The sequence below is a fragment of the Amblyomma maculatum genome, chromosome 3 (assembly GCF_055883805.1).
Source record: "Amblyomma maculatum isolate TAMU_Amacu chromosome 3, ASM5588380v1, whole genome shotgun sequence".
NCBI lineage: Eukaryota > Metazoa > Arthropoda > Arachnida > Ixodida > Ixodidae > Amblyomma > Amblyomma maculatum.
The window spans coordinates 151,138,879-151,159,753 of record NC_139346.1 but is presented as its reverse complement, the minus strand read 5'-3'; the positions used below and the strand labels follow the sequence as shown (position 1 = coordinate 151,159,753).

The following is a 20,875-nucleotide window of genomic DNA, read 5'->3' as shown; positions in this document are numbered from 1 at the left end:
GTACATGTGATATGGACGTGTCCAGAAATAAAAAAATATAAATGGACAAAAACTGAAGAATTTTGGGAGACTCCACTGTTGAGCTGACACCCTGAGACTCAGCTGCGTGTAATCCGACTGGCCGAACACGCCGCCCGGGTCCGAGGGCTCCAGGCCGTCGTGTAGGCGGATAGGTAGACGCCTATCCTGTGTCTGTTGGAGAACTATCGGGCAGGAGATGATGTAATGCTTCATAGATTCCATGCTTCATTCCATGACACACAAAGATTTGACAGCGTGAATTCAAGAAGATATAAATAAAGATTGAGGCAAGTAATTAGGGAAAGTGTGGTTGTCATAAAGTTGAAGACCTCACATTGTCTTGAACTGCGGGATCATATATTCTAAGGGAAATTTAACTGTTCGAAGAACGCGTTTTGCAAGGACAGGCTCATGGCTCAGAGAGTGCAGTACTTGGAGCCATGAGCCTGTCCTTGCAGAACGCGTTCTTCGAACAGAGAGTGCAGTACTTGGGAACAGTTGTCTGCCCTGATGGAGCTGGTACAGGTGGGTCACCGCCGCTTGCGGCGGGGGCAAGCCTGGCACCGAATTTTTATCTGTTCTAGGCCGTCATTGCACACGCCACCGCTGGTGGTGGACGACGGCTGTTGTTGCGGCGCGCGCCTTCCTTTCCCTCTTCCTTTTCTTCATTATCTATATTCTCTTCTATCTGCACGACGCAGCGGAGGTGGCTCAGCTACAGAGCCAGTAGCAGGCCCGTGCATTTTCTTTTCTTTCTTCCTACAGCCACAACAACAACTTGGAACCTTTCAAAATTCTCTGATTCTGGGGAAAATTGTGCTTCTCTTTGTAGCTTTTAAGCACGAGTTTCATTTGGAATATTACTATTCGATCGCTTCGCGCTCGAGTGGCGTAGGAATTGTGCTGCCAAACAGATCCCTTTTGCGTGACCATAACTTCACATACGGGTTTGGGCGTGTGCGTTCGATTTCTCATTTTCGACTGTGAGGTTGCGCATCTTGTGCATTTGTGCGCCGGCGGACACAAGCCTTACAAAAATTAGCTGGGTCTTAGCTTTAGTTAAGCCCGGTAGGTTGCGAAAGCAATAATAGCATGGCTAAGCTATAGTTCCGTTGCCGTTCTTCTGTTTCCCGAACGCGTCGTTGCCGCCTAATTGCATTCCTACGTTCTTGACTGCTCGCGAACATGTCGACAGTCTTCACTGTTCAAAACGTTCATTCCATTCCATTCGGAGTCGTCACCGGTTGAGAACGATTCAAGAGAAGCGCGGCGCGCTTGTCTAGCTGCATCTTGAGCGCGCCGTCGAGCGAGATGCTGTTCCCGTTCTTCATCTGTCTCTGTAGCCCGCTGTCGCTTCCTGGCTTCACCGAGACGGCGTGACTTTTCTTTCTCTTTATCAGGATGCATAGCGAGTGCCTCAGTAGTAGTTGTTGTTGTGGCTGTAGTAAGAAGGAAAAGAAAATGCACGGGCCTGCTACTGGCTCTGTAGCAGAGTTAAAGTTAAATTGGTTCACAGGAAGGGAAAGGCGCAGTAACTGTCACACTTGCTCTGTGGACACCCGAACCGCGCCGTAAGGGAAGGGAGGAGGGTGGGAATGAAAGTGGAAAGAGAGAAAGAGGAGCCGTAGTGGAGGGCTACGGAGTAATTTTGACCACCTGGGGATCTTTAACGTGCGCTGACATCGCACAGCACACGACGCCTCTTCGTTTCGCCTCCATCGAAACGCAGCCGCCGCGGTCGGGTTCGAACCCGGGAACTCCGGCACAGTAGTCGGGCGTCTTACCACTGCACCAAAACCTGACTTATATAGAGGAAAGGAAAGGCGCGGTAACTGTCTCACTTGTTTTCTGTGGACACCGCAACCGTGCCGTAAGGGAAGGGAGGGAGGTGGGAGTGAAAGTGGAAAGAGAGGAAGAGGAGCCGTAGTGGAGGGCTACGGAGTAATTTTGACCACCTGGGGATCTTTAACGTGCGCTGACATCGCACAGCACACGACGCCTCTTCGTTTCGCCTCCATCGAAACGCAGCCGCCTCCGCTGCCTCATTCGGACAGAAGAGAGAGATGGAGGTGGTGAAGGGTGGCTGATCCTGACCTTGATGGGGCTGGGACAGGTAGGTCACCGCCGCTTGCGGCGGGGGCTAGTCTGACACTGAATTTTTAACTGTTGTAGGCCGTCATTGCATCCGCCACCGCTTCGGCGGTGGTGGACGATGGCTGTTGTTGCGGCCCGCGTCTTTCTCTCCCTCTTCTTTTTTTCTTTCTTGTCTATTTTGTCTTCTCTCAGCACGAGGCAGCGGAGGTGGCTCAGCTACAGAGCCAGTAGCAGGCCCGTGCATTTTCTTTTCTTTCTTACTACAGCCACAACAACAACAACAAAAGAGAGGGGGGTGAAGGGTGGCAGTTCCTGGCCTTGCGGGACGCTTATTTGGGTTTGCTCGGTACGGTGGCTCCGCAAGGGACAAAGCAACAGAAGAGATGAAGAAAACGGGCTGTTCCGACTAGCATCTACCGCCCCCAGGAGCCGAGCAGCCTAGCGATTAGCGGCGCATGCTTTTTCAATGGGCGTCACGTTGGACGCGGCACTAGCTTGAGAGCCTATACTACTACTACTACTACTACTACTACTACTAAATAATAATAATAATAATAATAATAATAATAATAATAATAATAATAATAATAATAATAATAATAATAATAATAATAATAATAATAATAATAATATACAGTAATATTTCTCTGCTAATTATGTTTAATAATATTATTATTATTAGTAGTAGTAGTAGCAGTAGTAGTATAGAGGAAGATTCGTTTCACGAAGTTGGCACTGAATTGTCTAGTTAACGGCCGAATTAACTGGCTAAATATTATCTTCACAGTTTTATTTAATAATAATAATGATAATAATAATTGGTTCACAGGAAGGGAAAGGCGCAGTATCTGTCACTCTCGTGTCTGTGGACACCTTCATCCCTTGGTGTCCACAGACAGACACAAGTGACAGATACTGCGCCTTTCCCTTCCTGTGAACCAATTAATATTATTAATAATTAAAACTGTGAAGATAATATTTAGCCAGTTATTTTGGCCGTTACCTACAGACAATTCAGTGCCAACTTAGTGAAAAAAGTCTTCCTCTATACTACTACTACTACTACTACTACTACTACTACTACTACTACTACTACTACTACTACTACTACTACTACTACTACTAATAATAATAATAATAATAATAATAATAATAATAATAGTATTAGTAGTAGTAGTAGTAGTAGTAGTAGTAGTAGTAGTAGTAGTAGTAGTAGTATAGGCTTTCTCAAGCTAGTGCCGCGTCCAACATGACGCCCATTGAAAAAGTATGCGCCGCTAATCGCTAGGCTGCTCGGCTCCTGGGGGCGGTAGATGCTAGTCGGAACAGCCCGCTTTCTTCGTCTCGTCTGTCGTTTTATCCCTTGCGGGGCCACCGTACCGAGCAAACCCAAATACGCTTACAGGACTGGGACGGTAGGTCAACGCCGCTTGCGGCGGGGGCTAGCCAGCCACCGAATTTTATCTGTTGTAGGCCGTCATTGCACCCGCCACTGCTTCGGTGGTGGACGACGGCTGTTGTTGCGGCGCGCGTCTTTCTCTCCCTCTTCTTTTTCCTTCTCCATTTCCTCTTCTGTCCTTCTAACGGCGCTGATTCCCTCAATAGAGGAGACAGTCGAAAGCACCACGTTACCCCCCTTTCTCCCATCCCCAACCAGAACATCAATCCTCCTCCTCCTCCTCTTCTGTCCTTCTTTCCTTTTTTTTCCGTGTCGGATCAACGTGTCCGGGTGGTTTTTAACTCACCTTGGTACCAGTAATGTAATGTAAATATCTATGTCAATTTGCAGCTGTACACACCACAACACACAGTGTACAACACACACCACAACACAACAGTGTATATGCAGTACACTGCGCATGCAATCGCTGCATATGTTTGCATTATTTTATTTGTCAAATTATTCTACACTGTATATACCTTCATTTACAGTGTCATTCAAAATTGTATGTATCATCATCACGAGCAGCCAATCCTTTTCCCGAATGTAAATAGTAATTTTTGATCTATTTCCTCCTCATAAGATATGTTGTGTGCCGTGTCCCTCGTTCTTAACAATGTATGTTTTCAGTTTTGACCATTTGTCATCGCACGCGCCAATGTCTAATTTCTAATAATACTTTTTCTAAACATGAACCTGGCGAAAGGCACACTGAGAGCTGTATTCGACAAGAAATTTGCTTGTGTTTAGAAAGTAAAATCAAAATGCTCCGAAATTCATAGAAAACTCACTTCTTGCACATTCAAAAGAATACCAACCATAAGCGGTTGGCTCAAAACAAGTGTATTAGAGCTCTCCAGCGCCGCTAAGATCGAGGAGCAGTAAAATAGTAATTACCTGAGTAATGTTGGAGGGAATGTTTTGAAGGGTCAAGCCGGCTGCCAGCAATTCAACAGTAAATATTACACAGACAGAAGAACTCCAATCTAGTGCTTGGGAATAAATAACTATTGCTACTTTTTCGTCATCTTGAGACTCATCTATGAAATAGCTACTCATCGCATGCACGTTCTGTAACATGTAATCGTCCAGGAGGCCATTTATAATATTATTAGTCAGGTGCTTTCCGTTAGATGACAACGACTGGTCAAAGAACAATGCAATAGTAAAATCAACTTTACTAGCACTTGCACTGACCTAAGCGAAATAGTGATTTCAGACAAGTACTGAACAAATGGGAGTTTTGGTTGCTGGCAGTGCGGCCAGTAGATACAAAAAAAAAAAAAAGAAACACAGCTGGGCGCGTCATAAAAATGGGGAACGCCACTCTATATGCATTGGCTCAAGTGCTCGTAAAAAGGTCCGTACTACGAGAAGCTATGCACACACGAGCATATGCACACACGAGAAGCCTCGTACACGGGCCTTTAAATAGAGTACTTAATTCGCAAATAACTTTGTCAAACCGAGACATAGCCGTAAAATGTGCCTCTCCGACAGTAACGAAGTCGTATTTTGTGTCTAAAACTACCAGGCCCCGCCGGGGTGGTGCAGTGGTAAGACGCCCGACTACTGTGCCGGAGTTCCCGGGTTCGAACCCGACCGCGGCGGCTGCGTTTCGATGGAGGCGAAACGAAGAGGCGTCGTGTGCTGTGCGATGTCAGCGCACGTTAAAGATCCCCAGGTGGTCGAAATTACTCCGTAGCCCTCCACTACGGCTCCTCTTTCTCTCTTTCCACTTTCATTCCCACCTTCCTCCCTTCCCTTACGGCGCGGTTCGGGTGTCCACAGAGCAAGTGTGACAGTTACTGCGCCTTTCCCTTCCTGTGAACCAATTTAATTTAATTTAATAAAACTACCAGAGAAAAGTACGCAACCGAACTCCAGAATTCAAGACGCCCGCTTGCCACATGGTTCCATTATAATTTACGTCGACGCAAGCATCAAAGCCTGTGAAGTGATAACAGCAGTTTACTGTCCTAGCAAATCTTCATTGAACAAGACGTCAACATTTCAATTACCGGAACCTCCATCTTCTTTTTGTGCGGAACTGCTTGCAGTGCAAGAGGCGCTTCGCTCTGTGACCGCCATTCCCATGCTTCCCACAGCCCGTATTATCATACGTACAGATGCCCTCCAGGTGACAAAGCTACCTAGACGAGTTAGTAGTAGCCCGGAAATCTGCCAGAACATACACAGTCTAGCGGCTCGCATACCAAATCCAATTCGTATTGAATGGACCCCGCGTGACATTTTAAGTGCCCAAAGCCAAGTGGATGCTGCAACCCGCCTATCAAACTCGACATCGACATCGCCAAATCTCATAAAATTAGATAATGCCACCCTGCTTTTAACAAGAAAGGATCACCTCCGGCGCCGTACACGTGCTCTTATACCTCCGTGTACGGTAAGCCTCCCCCGCGGTCTAACCCGTGCAGAGGAGGTGGCGCTTCGGAGGATTAAAGTTGGGGTGGCCCTAACACCAGCAGTGATCCGAAAGTGGCCACAATTTCGGTATTTATATCCACACCCTGGGTGCCCCATCAGCAAGTCTAAAAATATAGAAGCAGACATCCATCACCTACTGTGGGATTGCCCAGCGTTGAAGCCAACGCGGATCCGGCACCTGGTGGCAGCTGGCCTCTCCCCCCATAATCTGGAGTCATATGCTGTTTGGACACTGGGACCGCATCATCGTTCACTCCTCGATTTCATTGCATCAGCCAACCTTTTTTCATTTATTTGACCACACCCCTCATCCATCATGACATTCCTCTTATGCCCTGAGGCAATAAACTTCGCAAAAAAAAAAAAAAACTCCAGAATTGGTCTCGTATAAGTTTTATAGAGGAACAAAAGATTATTTCTGCGCATACCAAATTTCTTATTGCCAATTATATCAGGAGACCAAGAGCACGCTCACATTTCAAGTGATTGCTTTTGATATGAGGTCGCAAGTATAACTGGGAATTGTTTATTACACCCATGTATGTTAAGGACTCGGCCAGTGGGATGTGCGCACCGCAATTACACTAGGGAGGTGCAAAGAGGGTATGCCGGCGACGAAACGAGTACGGAAGTTGTGCTCACATTGGAAATTAAATTTACCTTACTCAGCCAAACTTCATGGGCGCTGAGGCTTGCAGTAAGTGGTATAGCGGATGAACATCTTTTGCAGATGGGAAAAAGGCAATAATCGGCATGTACGTATACATACACTTTCATAGCAGGACGAACAGGAATCTCCAGCATGATTATGTTGAAAAGTAATGGAGAGGGGATCGACTCCTGAGGCGCACTTCAAGTTTGGTAGAAGTTTTTGACGTAAAAGAATCTCTTGTACTGAAAATTTTTTCTTTCTTTGTGATTCACTATAAAGAAAGAAAACTCTAAAAAGGGAGTCTAATCTTGTCTAGCTTGTTAAAACGTATAGAGTGTTCACCATTGCTTATATGTTTTGGCAATATCTAGAGGAAACAATGCTGAGACCTCTTCCTTCCCCATTGCAAGCGTATTTTGCTCTTCAATTGTTTATATAAGCTGTCTAGATTGAGCATCCTCAACGAAACCCAATCTGTGCGCCAATGAACGCTTCTAGAGACATGACATTGTCTGGCGCATGCGACCTATACGTTCAGTAAGTGTGATTTAATTCGACGGTAGAGGAATCTACGTCTGGGGATCGAACGCGTCGCTCGAGGAAGCCCCAGCACTGCAACTTTCTACGTTTAGATGCGTTAGAACTGGAGGAAGAGAGAAAACCTCCAGCGGCTTGTGGGTTGTTTATGGTGGTCCACACCAGCCACGTTTGGGGTAAACAGGATACAACGCCGAATTGCAGTCGCAACTCATCCAGCTGAACTGGCGACCGTGGCCTAAAAAGCAAGATGACTTCTCCCTTTATGAAGGGGCTTATGTAAGGCCAGAATTATCCTCAAAGTGGTATGCTCCCACTTGCCCCGCCTGAGTCATGCAGGTGAATGAAAGCATCTCTATCACTATCTCCTAAGGTCAGTATCCTACGAAGACTGAGAATTTTCGCTATGGTTCACTCCTTGTTTTTTTTCTTTCTCGCTTTCTCTCTCCCAGGTACCTGTGGCTGTATTGGGTGGCTACGGGCCAGGAAGGTATTCGACCCTTGTATGACTACGCATGGTGAAGGCCGTAGGGTTTGGAAGCCAGACCAAATGTATACGGATAACATATGATCGATAATTTCCAACTGACTTTGTGCCATTTCATAAGGCGCGAGGTACGTCAAGTGACTGTATGTGCAGCTTGTGTAGTTGCTCTGCGTCTTTTATTGTAGTAATTTTTATGCCCCAACTTTACAAAGAATCAGTTCGGCTGGCCTTCCATGCCAAGCGCGGTGCATAGTTGTGGAGGCGTCCCGAACTAAAGTTTCATGCAGTATTGTTTACGTCTTATTTCTGAACTGTAGTTAATGTATGAAGTGTGTGCGTAGACTAGTCACTTAAACGCCAGCGTAGGAGTAATAAAACGCCAGGTAGCGTGCTGCTCCTTCACATACTTTTCGTCACAAGTCTTAACTACATTGTTAAAAAAGCGAAGTTGTGTTAGCACCAGTCATGTCGTAATCACCTGTGGAAATTTTCATGTATATATACCAATTACCGTTGGCCAATCCTCCTTGTGCGTATGTGCCATGTTTCAAAAAATAAAGAAAAAGGAGAATACCAGTCATGTTCTTTTTCAGACAGCCGACCTCAAAAGTTTTCCAAATTATTTTAGCAACACGAATTCTTAATTAATAAGTTATGTATCATAAAGTCTCAGTCGGGATCATACATTCAATTCTTGCACATGCACTGAACCCTGGCCAATTCCCCACTCTTGGTATGTGCCATTGTGTACAGAGGCTAGAAGAAGTAGAAGCCAGTCCCCCTCGTGAATAAGTGTGCGTTATGAGTTTATTTATTTATTTTTTTCATTTGCTTAACATTTTAGTTTCTTTTTCTCTATCCCCGAATCATTTTCTTTTTAGACATGTAAGTTTATATCTAAAACTTTCTTGGCCGATCCTCGTGTGTGGGTATTTGCCATATGTTATTTGGAAAACAACAACAATGTACCCTCAGGATGTCGGCGGGAGGAGGAGAAGGACAAAGAGCCGTGGGAGCACGCGCTTCACGGGAGGAAGAAACAAAGAAGGCATCCGGCAGTAGGATCAAGCCTTGAATGATCCTTTATCCTGAAACTTTCTCGCATTGGTGTTCACCGACATTGGTCCACAACGTTAATGCTGCTGGGTAGAGCTTGGGGAAGAGGAGGTCGTTTATGTGAGTAATCAAGTGTCCAAAATACCAAATAGCTTACAAAACTTTGAGCCGATTTAGCACAGTCTTGCGGCATTTGTTTCGTTAGCAGCAAGTCCCAGTGCTTTGCGATTCTTCATAGATCTAAACAAAATTAATGCGCGCGTTTCTTGGGAGGTTGGAATGATGGCGTTGAAATATCGGCTTCAGGTCTTCGGAGAACGTCAGGCGTTTGTCCGAATATAGGCCGACCTCGATGCTACGCCGACACGAAAAATTTGAAGGCTAGGAAATGAAAACCCTTTCTGGAATCCTTCTATAGAACGATCAAAAATAAGAACGTTAAGAGCGACAAGGACTGTGAAAGGCAAAAAGTATTTCTTACCAACCTACGGCCTCTAGCTCATTTCGTCGTCAGCGTTGGGCTTTGTGTCCCTGTCATCATACAACGCGCAATCTCCTGTCCCTTCAAGTTCACTTGAAATACAGTGCTCCTAAACGAGCGTGCGATGGAACCTTTTTATATACCATTTCAGACTGCAGCAGTCCAGCTCGGTACTAATCCTAGCGACGCCATTAATGGGGCCTATTGGGGTTAGCTTGGACGTTTTGGTAAGCCAGACAACTTTCGTAGCCGGTAGTTAAATTGATTGTTGACGCAGACGTCGAGAGGCTGTAGCTGGCCAGTCATGTCTTCAGGTATGAACGCAACGTCTATATAGTGCACCAGCATTCGCTAGCGCAGCTTTTACTCCGTTCGTCTGGCACCCACGGAAGAAATTGAGGACAAGGAGGGAGGAGGAGGAAAATGAGGAGGAAAGGCAGGGAGGTTAACCGGTAAAGGAACTGGTTTGCTACCCTGCACTGGGGGAGAGGGGTAGGTGGGTATAAAAGTTGTGGGTGAGAGGGGGATGGGTTAAGACAGTAAAGTCACATCACAGACAGGTCACATCACATCACAATGGGGGAGTTTTGAGAAAGAGAATCTGAACGCCATTTCCACATCATTCTTATCCATGTGTTACGTTATTTCGCATACCATCAATCAGACATATGGGCGTGGCACAACCTGCGCGATATTTTTATAGTGTAAACTAGTTGTCGCGTTTCATGGATTATATTTATACATCCTCGAATACAAGCCGACGCAAATGTTTCATCGGTTCAGGTTAGAGATACAAATTAGTAGGTAATACAAGCTACGAGCGACCACAGGAATATGTTACTGGCGAAAATGTATTAGGCTATCCCTTTGTCGAGCGGAGGTTGTTTTCGCTCTTTGCTTGTTGTATCTCGCCTCCGCATTCTTCGAAGCTAGCTACCCCTCTTCTGCTTCGTCTACTTCTTATTTTTCCAAATACGCCTGAACAACCCGAATAACATAGACGGCAACCCACCCGTTCATGTATTCTGTGTATACTTGATGTGGCCGTGTTCTCAGTGTACCTTAATGAAGAGAAGGGTTCTCATTAAGCTGTCGAGAAATTCTGGTGTTTCACTGCTATACAGAAACGTTTGACACGAGGAGTAGGAGCACTAAGCGCGAATATGAAGAAATTTCTCACCTCAAAACAAACATCAAACAAACAAACAGCTGCGCGCTGGACTGCTACAGTCTGGAATGGTTCATCCACTAATGTTGTTTAAATCTGGAACAGTAGATTTTTTGTTTTCGGTTTCTATTTGATTTACTTTTGTAGTCTCACTGACACCATCGAGATTGCCAGGGAGGGCCGTCGACGCGGTGTGTTGGTCTAGTTGGTTTGGAACATGAGAATCCAGGCGAAGACGTGTGTCTTTAGGACACGCTTATGATTCGTTCAAAGTGATGACGTAAACGCACTCGCACTTGACACCTGCGTCGCCCGCAGTGAGATGTCACCAGGCTCGCCACAGCACCGCGAGAAGGTTGGAAGACGAGACACCGCGGGACAAGTACAGCATCAACATTGACGGCACCGACCTTTCGAAGTTGTACAAACAGGCTAGGCCCAGCCTTCCCGACTCGGTGGTCCAAGAAGTCATCGCATACGTGGACCGAAAGGTACACACACTAATGGAGACTGTACGCGTAGGCGTCGTGTGTTTGGTAGTTGTATGCAAGTGTGCTTCCTCTGTAGGATAGATAGCGTCCTCGAGGCGCTGCAGATGAAGTTATGTGATGTTAAGAAGATAGTGAGAGACCAGAAAGCGTGGCGTGATGGTACATAGGGTGACGAAGAGTCGGACACGACTGAACGACTGAACTGAACTGAACATGCTTACCTTCCAACTGTGCCGCCTTTACCTTCGCCCGACAAGCGCGAGTTCTGAAAACAGAAATTTATGAATTTCTGCTCTATAACTTGAGTGGAGCGACGACAGTCACATACCATACCTTCTAGAATGCTCAGTCTCAAAAACTGCCCGGACAGTTCCCTTCATCCTCTGGACTCCTTGGTCAACATACATAGTTCAAGTCCTGCCGAATAAAGTTCATTTTATTGAAGGATTTCAGTGAAAGCCAGAGGTTTCAGTCAGAGCTTGCGTGCTGACAAACAGAAGCTGCTTCATAAACCTGAACAGTGTGCCACATAGTTGTTCGCTTTAGATCAAAAAGTGAACCGAGAGAGTTTAACGAGGATCTAACCACAGTATACGGAGCATGCCCCCCGTATTGCATCATAGGCTTATTTGTGAGGCTTACGCGAGCCTCGTGTCGTCTCATGGCGCCGGACCTCGCAGCTGTCCAAGCGCGAGCTGTGCGTGGATGTGGGCTGCGGTCCCGGCCAGAGCACCGAGCTTTTCTGTCCCTACTTCAAGAACGTAGTGGGCGCCGATGTCAGCCGCTCCCTCATCGAGGTGGCCGACGCTCGGAGGCGACACGGCAACGTCACCTACATGTGCGTCGTTACGCCGCTATTTCATTTCCGCTTTGACTATTGGTATATTCGGTCAATGCTCATTCTGGTATTTGGCTGCATAATCTGGCGATAGTACCCCCCCCCCCCCCCCCCCCCCCCCATCCTCTTTCTCTCGACCAAGCCAATATTTTTCATTCTTTATTCAAGACAGTGTGTTGCAAACGTATACATGGTCGCTTGTTTGCTGAATTATATTCCCCACCCATGTCTAACATCCCCTTCTCGATGTTAGCTCGGACAGCGCTGTAATCTATCAATGTATGACACCATGTTTGCTGCTCTTGTTAGACTGCCCGGAAATGCTTACCCCGCATGAAACCTGGTAACATATCGAGCAGTACCAGTACACCGCCCCTCTTGGACGCCTTTGATTGTCCACGCTCTTTCGAATACGGCACTTAACAGGCAGGCGAGGGCGGAGAACCTGCCTCTACGCAGCAACTCAGTGGCGCTGGTGTCGGCGGTGAACGCGATCCAGTATTTCGACCGCGACGCCTTCTTCGCCGAGGTGCGTCGCTTGCTGGTCGACAACGGCGTTCTCTTCGCAGCCATGCACCACCTACGCGCACTACTCGAACCCGGCATGGACAACTGGCTATTACAGGTAGAGGGCGCGACGTCGAGATCCTTGTACCAATGTGGCAGCACTCGATCACCCTGCAATCGGGAGACACCATGTTCTGCTACAAAACTTTGTGCGAACGCCTACAATATACAAAAAAAGCTTTTAAAGTTTTCAATGAAATAAAACTTCTATGATTCGTAACAGTGCCTCAAGGAGGAGGCATTTATAATTTCTACTATTTTGCTGTCGAAACATTTACCATTACCTGAAGTAGAGAAGTATGGCAGCCGCTTTGGAAAGAAAACGTTAGAATCTGTGCATGAGTATTAATGGCTCGAGCCATCTTATACGGCTAGGGGACAAGCGCTGGCTTAAATCATCTTTGAATGCAGAAATTAGTTCCGGCCATAGCACATCACATTGCTGTGGGCTAAATGTCGGTGCCGTATAGAGCTAGACTGGGTAACAATATATAACATCATTGTCTTTATGAGTGTTCAATGTATTGATGGCCGCTTAGGTAATATGATACGTTATTCGTGTTGTTACAGTTGTTCGTTTCAACCCTCAGGAACATTGGAGCCAGTTGCTGTTTCATTCTCCTGGAGCACGTGAGATTGTACACAGACGACGATGAAAACAAACGTTACTACGAACGTTCATACCACCTTTTCTGCTTTCATCCTTGCCTGTCTGCTCTTTCAGGTTTTCCAGGAAAATTAAGCAACAACTAGTTGCATAGCCAGTGCTCCTTAAGAGTGCAGTGCCGCAAAAACAACAGCCAGCGTTGACTTCACCTTCCTCAATATGCAATGTCCATGTGCTGCAAATAATTATGCTCAACATGGATAAATGAATTTGTAAGTAAGGATCGAATAACGGACTCTACACTGAAATAAGAAAAGTTTGGCAATGGCACCTTAACAAAGACCACGTGTAAATACAATTATCGTATACGTACTGCGACAGCAGAGTTCTGTTTAATGACAGTTTAACTGCATTTTTTTCTCTCGCAGCTGAGGAAAGATAAGTTCTCGGATTACCTGCTCTCTCGTCATGCTTACTGGGCTGACGGATACGACAGCATCGAGGTCCCCTTCACGGGTGTCAGAAAGTGAGCACGACTCTCTGCTGCTTTTCTTCCGTGACCGGAATTGCCTTGTCCAGGCGGACGCGCTCGAAGACGTAGGTCGATGCAGCAGTCACACTGATAAAAAAAAAAAAAAAATGAGGGTGTTGTAAAGGTCGGTGTAGGCACGCGGTAACGTGGCAGACACTGTTATGTGTCAACCGACTGGTCACAGTGGTTCTTTGTGTATTCATAGAATAAAAAGCAGCACTTATGTACTGTCAGCACTTATGTATTCGCACAGTGCAAGGTGAGTGGCATCTGCGGATGCCGTTGGAATGACAGGCATAACGGGGTCTAACGACTCTTGAGTCGAGGTTGGAACAACGAGGCACGTGTATGACAAAAGGGAGATGCTCCCTCTTGGAAGGGGTCCGGTGCATGTCGTTTCAGCAACAATAACCCGCTCGCAAGGGCGAAGGACACAAGACCTAAAGTTCACCGAGATGCTCTAGATCAGCATACAGTTAACGTTAGTCAAACTCGTGCAAAGAGCCACGAGTGCAGAGGCTGGGGACGGCGAAAATGAGAGACGATTGTACCGGTTAAGATGTCGCATGTTTCGCTGGCATATTTATCATTTTGCATAAGAGGGTTTAATCCAATTTCTATTTTTATCGGGATCACATCTAGGCTGTCATTCTGTGTAGTAAGCTCAAGTACTACAATTGAGGTCCAGTTGTCAATACGTCTTTCTGTACCTTGTATTTGCGTATTTTCGGAGCGAAACAAATGCCATTTGTATCTCAAGTGCATCTGTGGTGGTAGGATAAAGCAGCAGCAACCACAGCAGTCACCTGCTATCTCATGCAAATGGCGTCGCAAGAATGACGAAAATAAAGCGTTTAGGTATAAACGTTTTTATTTTCACCATTCTTGAAAAAACAAATCGGATAACACATAAGTGTGATTTTCTGCTTGAGGGTATGTGACGCGATCGCATTATTAGAGTTTTAGCCGAACGCGATCCGTTACCATGATCCGCCGCTGCACGTTCCATCGCGCATGTCCAGACCATCTTGACGGCGCCAGGTGGCGCCACGTCCAATGGATCCGAGGGTTACGGAGGATTTTATTCCCATATCTCACCTCCTCATTTCAACGGACTTGCGAGAGGTGGCAGCTCCTGCCAGCTTGGCCATGTCACGTGGACTCGTGACGTCACAGAACTCATCGACCTATCAGTGTGTGACCGTGCCATGTGCAACTGCCACCTTCCAGAAGCTTGCTCTTGATTTTTCGTCCACAACACCGCCGATACCAAATTTTGTAGAGAACGGAGCATTAAATGCCGTCGCGTAAAGAAGAGAAAACGTAAGGATGATAGGGCGAATGCAGTTCATCGGTTCAAACGCAAAAATGACACGACGCATTACAATTATACGTATCTGGTTTTCTCGTACCTCCATTCTCCACAGCTGCAGAGCAGCGTCATTGTTTTCCGCACCCAAATGCGCCCTCTTTTGCCAGCTGGCCATAGGGACCACTAACGCGGCTGGAAGCGGGAGTGGCCTCTCTCACTTAGGGTGGTTACGGTGAATGCACATCACAACTATAGTCTTGTCTGTTCCAGAAAGGAGCGTGAAGCCTGAACATTTCTTTTTTTTCTCGCCGCCGCAGTGTTCCCTCTCAACCAGCTTCGGAACTGTTGACAAATGTGTAAAACAACTTTAGTCCTGTCACTTTGCTGTGGAAAAGAGTGGGAAGCCTGGGAACATTTCCTTTTTTCCGGCCGATGCGGCGTGCCTCCTAATGCACGCCACAACTGTTGACGCTTCCAGGAAGACAGTGCTGATGAGGAGCGCCTTGACGGTGTCGGCTGTCATGGACCACATCAACACGTGGAGCCTGGCGGTCATGATGCGCCAGCAGGAGCCGGAGAGGGCACGGGCCACGCTTGCCGAGTTCAGAGACAGGTATCCATGTGCAGACGTATAAAGGGACAAGCGAGGGACAGACACTTGTCCTTCACCTGTCCCGTCTTCCGCAGCGCTGTTTTGCTCCCTTCATCAACATGTACCAGCCAGCCCGTGTTCGCCCTCTTCTAGTTAAAAATAAAAATAAATAAACGCGGAGAAAATTTAAGCAGCGTGAGTCTGCGGACGAACACTGGTTAGAGAAGTCGTAGTTTAAATTGGAAAGAAATGCCCATAGAGCATGCAACGAGATGACAAGGAACCAATCACCCTTAGGCAGGGGTATTAAACTCGTATTCCTATGCGGTCAGCAATAAGAAACTTAATTTCGTCCTTCGCGTGCCAAGAACCGGGAACAAAACTACAAGGGTTCAACGCTGTTGAACCAAATATTGAGCGAAAGCATTGGCTGCGGGTGACCGAGCGTTCTTCTCTTTTTCTTCTTCCTCAGCCCACATATAAAGCCCCCTCTTTAACCAAGCCATATGAACGTGCCTTATTGGACTCTAGAAGTAGCGTGAATGCCAGGGCCCTAGCAGGCTGATTCTGACATAACCGCCCCATGTGAAACGAGAGACCCAAGTTGGCAGCTCCTGCCAGCTTGGGGTCGTCTAAAGGTCAAAGGTCAAACGTGGTTACCGCCGCGACTACGCTGATGGCTTGAAAGTGCGAGTAGTATTGCTTTCGCAATAATAACCGGAAACAATGGAAACAATAAGCAAAAATAAAATGGAGAAAACCGAGAGGAATTTCTGAAACAAATAAAGAAACCATCTCGTTTCTAGACCATTCCATTTCATTCTTCATGGAAAAGAAAACCGTTGCGTGTTAGGTCCTGCCTAAACGCCGGGCAGCCGACCCTTTAGGGTGGCCCGAAGAGAGCTACTGTATCGGTACGACGGTTTTTAATTACTACACACACACATCCTCAAAAAAAAAAAAAAAAGCAGAATTAGAGACAAAACAGAGGGCAGGTTTTCGGGCGCTTAGCTCTTGAAGACAGCTGATGTCCGTTGGAAGTTTCCACAAAGGACGTCTACCGTCTGAGGAGTAGGCATTTCAGTTGATTTCATTTGGAAAACGATTCACGCTGTAACGCAGATTTGTGAAGCTGGCACATGCTTTGGGGACAAATGCTGAAAGTATTGGTGCAAGCGGGACAGCATTACAAACCGCGGGCCACGTGTTGGAGAACCGTACCTTAGCGTAACATACGGAGCAGATTCCAAGAGAACACCAGCGCAGCAGGATGCGGAAGTCTGTCAGGTGGGCGGGTATTATTAGGAGGTTTGGTAGGATAAAGCAGCCCCTGCTGAGGAGGACCGGGTTCCAGGAGAGATGTGGAAGAAGCCTTTGCTTTGCAATAATGAAGTGAAATGGATGAGCAAAAAATACGCACCGTAACACTGTTTCTATAATGCTTCCCAACCTATATGTAACACATCTTGGGACCTTTATGGAAATAAAATGGAAAACGAAAATGAAATACTATTAGTTATATGATTACGCGCTTGAAGACAGGTGTGTACAACCGGCGCCGTTATAGTAGTGTCACTTAAGCATATCAAACAAATGTGCGACATAAATACCTAAGTAGATTACGTGCTTTCGTGCAACATAGACAAGTAATTCAAAAACAGCAGTCATCGGAGCTCAGCCGATAAAGCACCGGATGCAAAATTCATAGGTTGTGTGTTCGCATCATAGCGGTAGCACCACGTGGTACTTTTTCTTCTTCGTAATTGATTATCTCCCTGATTACACTATTATTTCATACTAATCAACACCAAGAACACCCTACGCTTTCCTAGGTGTCAGAGGCCATTACCAAGATACTTTGTTGGGCGAGTTGGTACTTATTCATTATTAATATAAACAGCGCGAACACGAAGACAAAGGACAAGATAAAAGAAAGCCACAGTACAATCAGAGGCCATTAGCGGCTTTCGTATGTATTTCATAATGAACTCCTTGTTGTTACGCCGGACGCACAGGGCCGGAGCTGAGGGTAGCGTTTACCGGCGAGGTGTCGAGGAACCGCGGAGACGAGGAGCTTTCATTAGAGCAGAGTACAAGTAGTTTATTTGCATCTGTACACTTTGGAGATTTCAGAAGGAAGCTCTCTCCCGATGTCAGATACCAGGTTTTCTTCTCTTCGGTGTCTATAGGTCCCTATAGGCAAGGAATTGGTTCATATTCGGCACGGGCCAATCGCAAAGCGCGAGGTTACAGTTTGCGCACTGCATCACGGAGCCCCGCCCCGCACATTCTTGCACGTGTGCCACTACACTTTAACACACACGTCGCCAGTTCACAAGCGAATGAATAATTTAATTTATCAATTACGCACTATTTTTTAAGCGAAACGTTTCACTAGGCCAGTCAACTCCGAGTCTCGCGTGTGCTCCGTCGTGCCACTGGCAAAAGCTGCCAACTCGGGTCGATCCTTTCATACGGGAGGGGGATATCAGAATCAGCCTGCCAGAACGCTTTGCATTCTCGTTACCCCTAGAACACGCAGGCACGTCCATACGTCTTGGTTAAAGCGGGACTGTATAGGTGGGCTGGTAGCTTACGCTCTCGCGTCATATACTCTTAAAGGCTGAGCTTAAGTGTCCTTAATAACGTTACGCCCTACACTGATAGGGTAGGATAGGGGAATAATGTAGCAGGCAAAAGAAGCTTTCGCTTCCGTCAGGGTTTAACCAGAGCTAAACCACAGGTAATTTTTAATTATTATAATAAAAAAAATTAATTTCTCATTCTGAACATTTGACAACTTTGTGCCACGTAATTCGTTTGTATTTCTTTTTCAATTATTTCAATGAATTAATCGATCAATTAATGCTTTAAATATCCTTAATTTGCATCATCAAGCGTTGGCTTTTCATTGTGAGCATTTGACAGATTTGCACTTCTTTTTTCCGATTTTAATTTTTCCTTCAATTATTGCCATGATTTTTGATCAATTAAACACTCTACATTTTATTAATTGGCATCAGGAAGCATTGAATTTTTATTGTGAGCATTATGACGCTATTGAAATGTACCCTTATTTCTAATGTAAGGAGTTTATTGGAACGTCAGGACGGTATTGCGGGGACTGAGTATCGAGCGAACCAGCCCTCAAGAGTCAACCGGGCTTTGGCTGCTGCCGGTCGTTATTACACTAACTTAATTTCTTAAATTATTTAAAACATTTGATTGATCAATTACACACTCCAAATTTCTTGGTTATCATCATCAAGCATTGGTTTTTCATTGAGTGTTTTGACACCTTTGGACCCCCTTTTCCCAATTCTTTTAATTTCTTAAAATTGTTAATTCATTTACTAATTGCAATGATTACATTGACTCGTCATCACCTATCACACACCAATCAATCATCAATCACTAGAATCACAAAATACTATGATACGGTTTTTTTAGACAGTCCCCGATTATTTCTGACACGTGGTGTCGACAGCTGCAACAACTACAATTAGTAGAGTTAGTTGTTGGGTTAGTTGGTATTCTAGATTTAAGGACATAGTTTTCAGCGCAAAGGCACGCGGCCAAATGACGAACACAGGGACGAACACAGCGCTGTGTTCGTCCCTATAGTTTTTTTTTTCTTCTTTCCTTTGTTGCGCTGAAAACTATGTCCTTAAAACTACAATTACTACAGCTACGACGCCGACGGCTTTTCGGCCGAACGAGGTGTTTAAGCTACCGCTAATAATACAAATCTTCATGCTTTTTCGCTGCAGGATCCTATCCAAGACGCAGGAATATCCGGGACAGGACCCGATGATCAGCGTCGCCTTCATGACGTCATACGTTATGTGCCGGAAAAAATAACTGTCAACGCTGAATAATAGAAATATAGTTTTCGTTTTATCTTCTCTGTGTGCCAAAAACATTAACCTTGTTCTTATTTATTATGGCCAAAGCCTTACTCGGTTATGTCAGCAAAGTCATGTCCGCGAAACATATCCGCAGCAGCTGTGTCGTTCTCAGATTAGGATAAAACGTATAGTGGTGATCGATAGAGGATGATATGATGATGCTGCCGAAAAAATATGTTGATAGGATGATTAGTCAGTTTATTAGAGCCAGAAATTTGAAAGTAAAATACGACTAATGTCGACGTCGAATGAATGTGACGTTGTTGTGGCTGTAGAAAGAAGGAAAAGAAAATGCACGGGCCTGCTACTGGCTCTGTAGCTGAGCCACCTACGCTGCCTCGTGCGGACAGAAGAGAAAATAGAGAAGAAAAAGAAGAGGGAGAGAAAGCCGCGCGCCGCAACAACAGCCGTCATCCACCACCTAAGCGGTGGCGGGTGCAATGACGGCCTACAACAGATAAAAATTCGGTAGCTAGCTAGCCCCCGCCGCAAGTGGCGTTGACCTACCGTCCCAGCTAGGGTGCCTCGATGCGCGCGCCCTCTGGTCCCAGCCCCGTAGGGCCAGGAACTGCCAGCCTCTTCATGTGACGATACGCCAATCGGAATGGATGTAGGTGTCCACTTAAATTGCGACAGATACTGCGCCTTTCCTTTCCTGACAACGACTTAGGTCAGAAACACATCCATGTTGGTTGGTTCACAGGAAGAAAAAGGCGCAGTATCGTCACACTTGCTTTGTGGACACCTGAACCGTGCCGTAAGGGAAGGGAGGAAAGTGGGAGTGAAGAGAGAAAGGGGAGCCGTAGTGGAGGGCTACAGAGTAATTTCGACAACCTGGGGATCTTTAACGTGCGCCGACATCGCACAGCACACGGACGCCACTTCGTTTCGCCTCCACCGAAACGCAGCCGCCGAGGTCGGGTTCGAACCCAGGAACTCCGGCACAGTAGTCGGGCGTCTTACCACTGCGCCACCCCGGCGGGGCACATCCATGTCCTGAACCGCGTTGTCCTGAACCGCGTCGTTAGGCAAGTGAGGAAGGTGGTAGCTAAATCGAAAGGAGAGAAAGGGGTGCCAGTAATTTCGACCCCCTGGGGATCTTTAACGTGAACTGACATCGCACAGCATACGGACACCTCTTCGTTACGCGTCTATCGAAACGCAGCCGCCGGCGGTCGGGGCAAGAAACGAGTTTCCACTGTGCGGCACCAGGTCTGGCCTCTCTAGCAAAATCTATACAAGGTGCGCGCGATGTACGTGCGCAGTAGCAAAGCTGAGACTCGCATTTATCCAGATCAGATTCTGCAGTGCTCTCGCAATTTTATTATTTCCATCCTTCTCCATCCTTCTGTCATCGATGTGCTACCAGGGGTGAGGCCTCATCAGGAAGTATGCCACTAGCTTTTGCCTCATCCCGTGGCACGGTGCAGGATATACTGATTTGATTCCAATACGCACATTAAACAAATTCGACTGCCATAGGCAGTGCTATGCTTGCGTCTTATTCTTCTTACACACAGAGACAGACATACAGACAGACAGGCAGACAGACACAGACATGAAAGAGAGAAAAAACACGAACAAAGACTAAATTACACAAAAGGATGCTGGTGCCACCTCCAATTGACGTTCGAAACTATTAC

At 46.3% G+C, this 20,875-nt stretch overlaps 1 protein-coding gene across 1 annotated transcript; it reads left to right on the top strand.

The window, feature by feature from the left end:
• Positions 1-461: 461 nt before the first annotated feature.
• On the top strand, positions 462-19,223 carry LOC146196469 (putative methyltransferase DDB_G0268948). The gene is made up of 7 exons (XM_084597025.1): positions 462-546; positions 10,704-10,876; positions 11,557-11,714; positions 12,141-12,339; positions 13,317-13,414; positions 15,211-15,345; positions 19,095-19,223. Exons 1-7 carry the CDS (start codon positions 462-464, stop codon positions 19,183-19,185), a joined length of 939 nt encoding a protein of 312 aa, XP_084453151.1. The 3' UTR covers positions 19,186-19,223.
• The last annotated feature ends 1,652 nt before the right edge of the window (positions 19,224-20,875 follow it).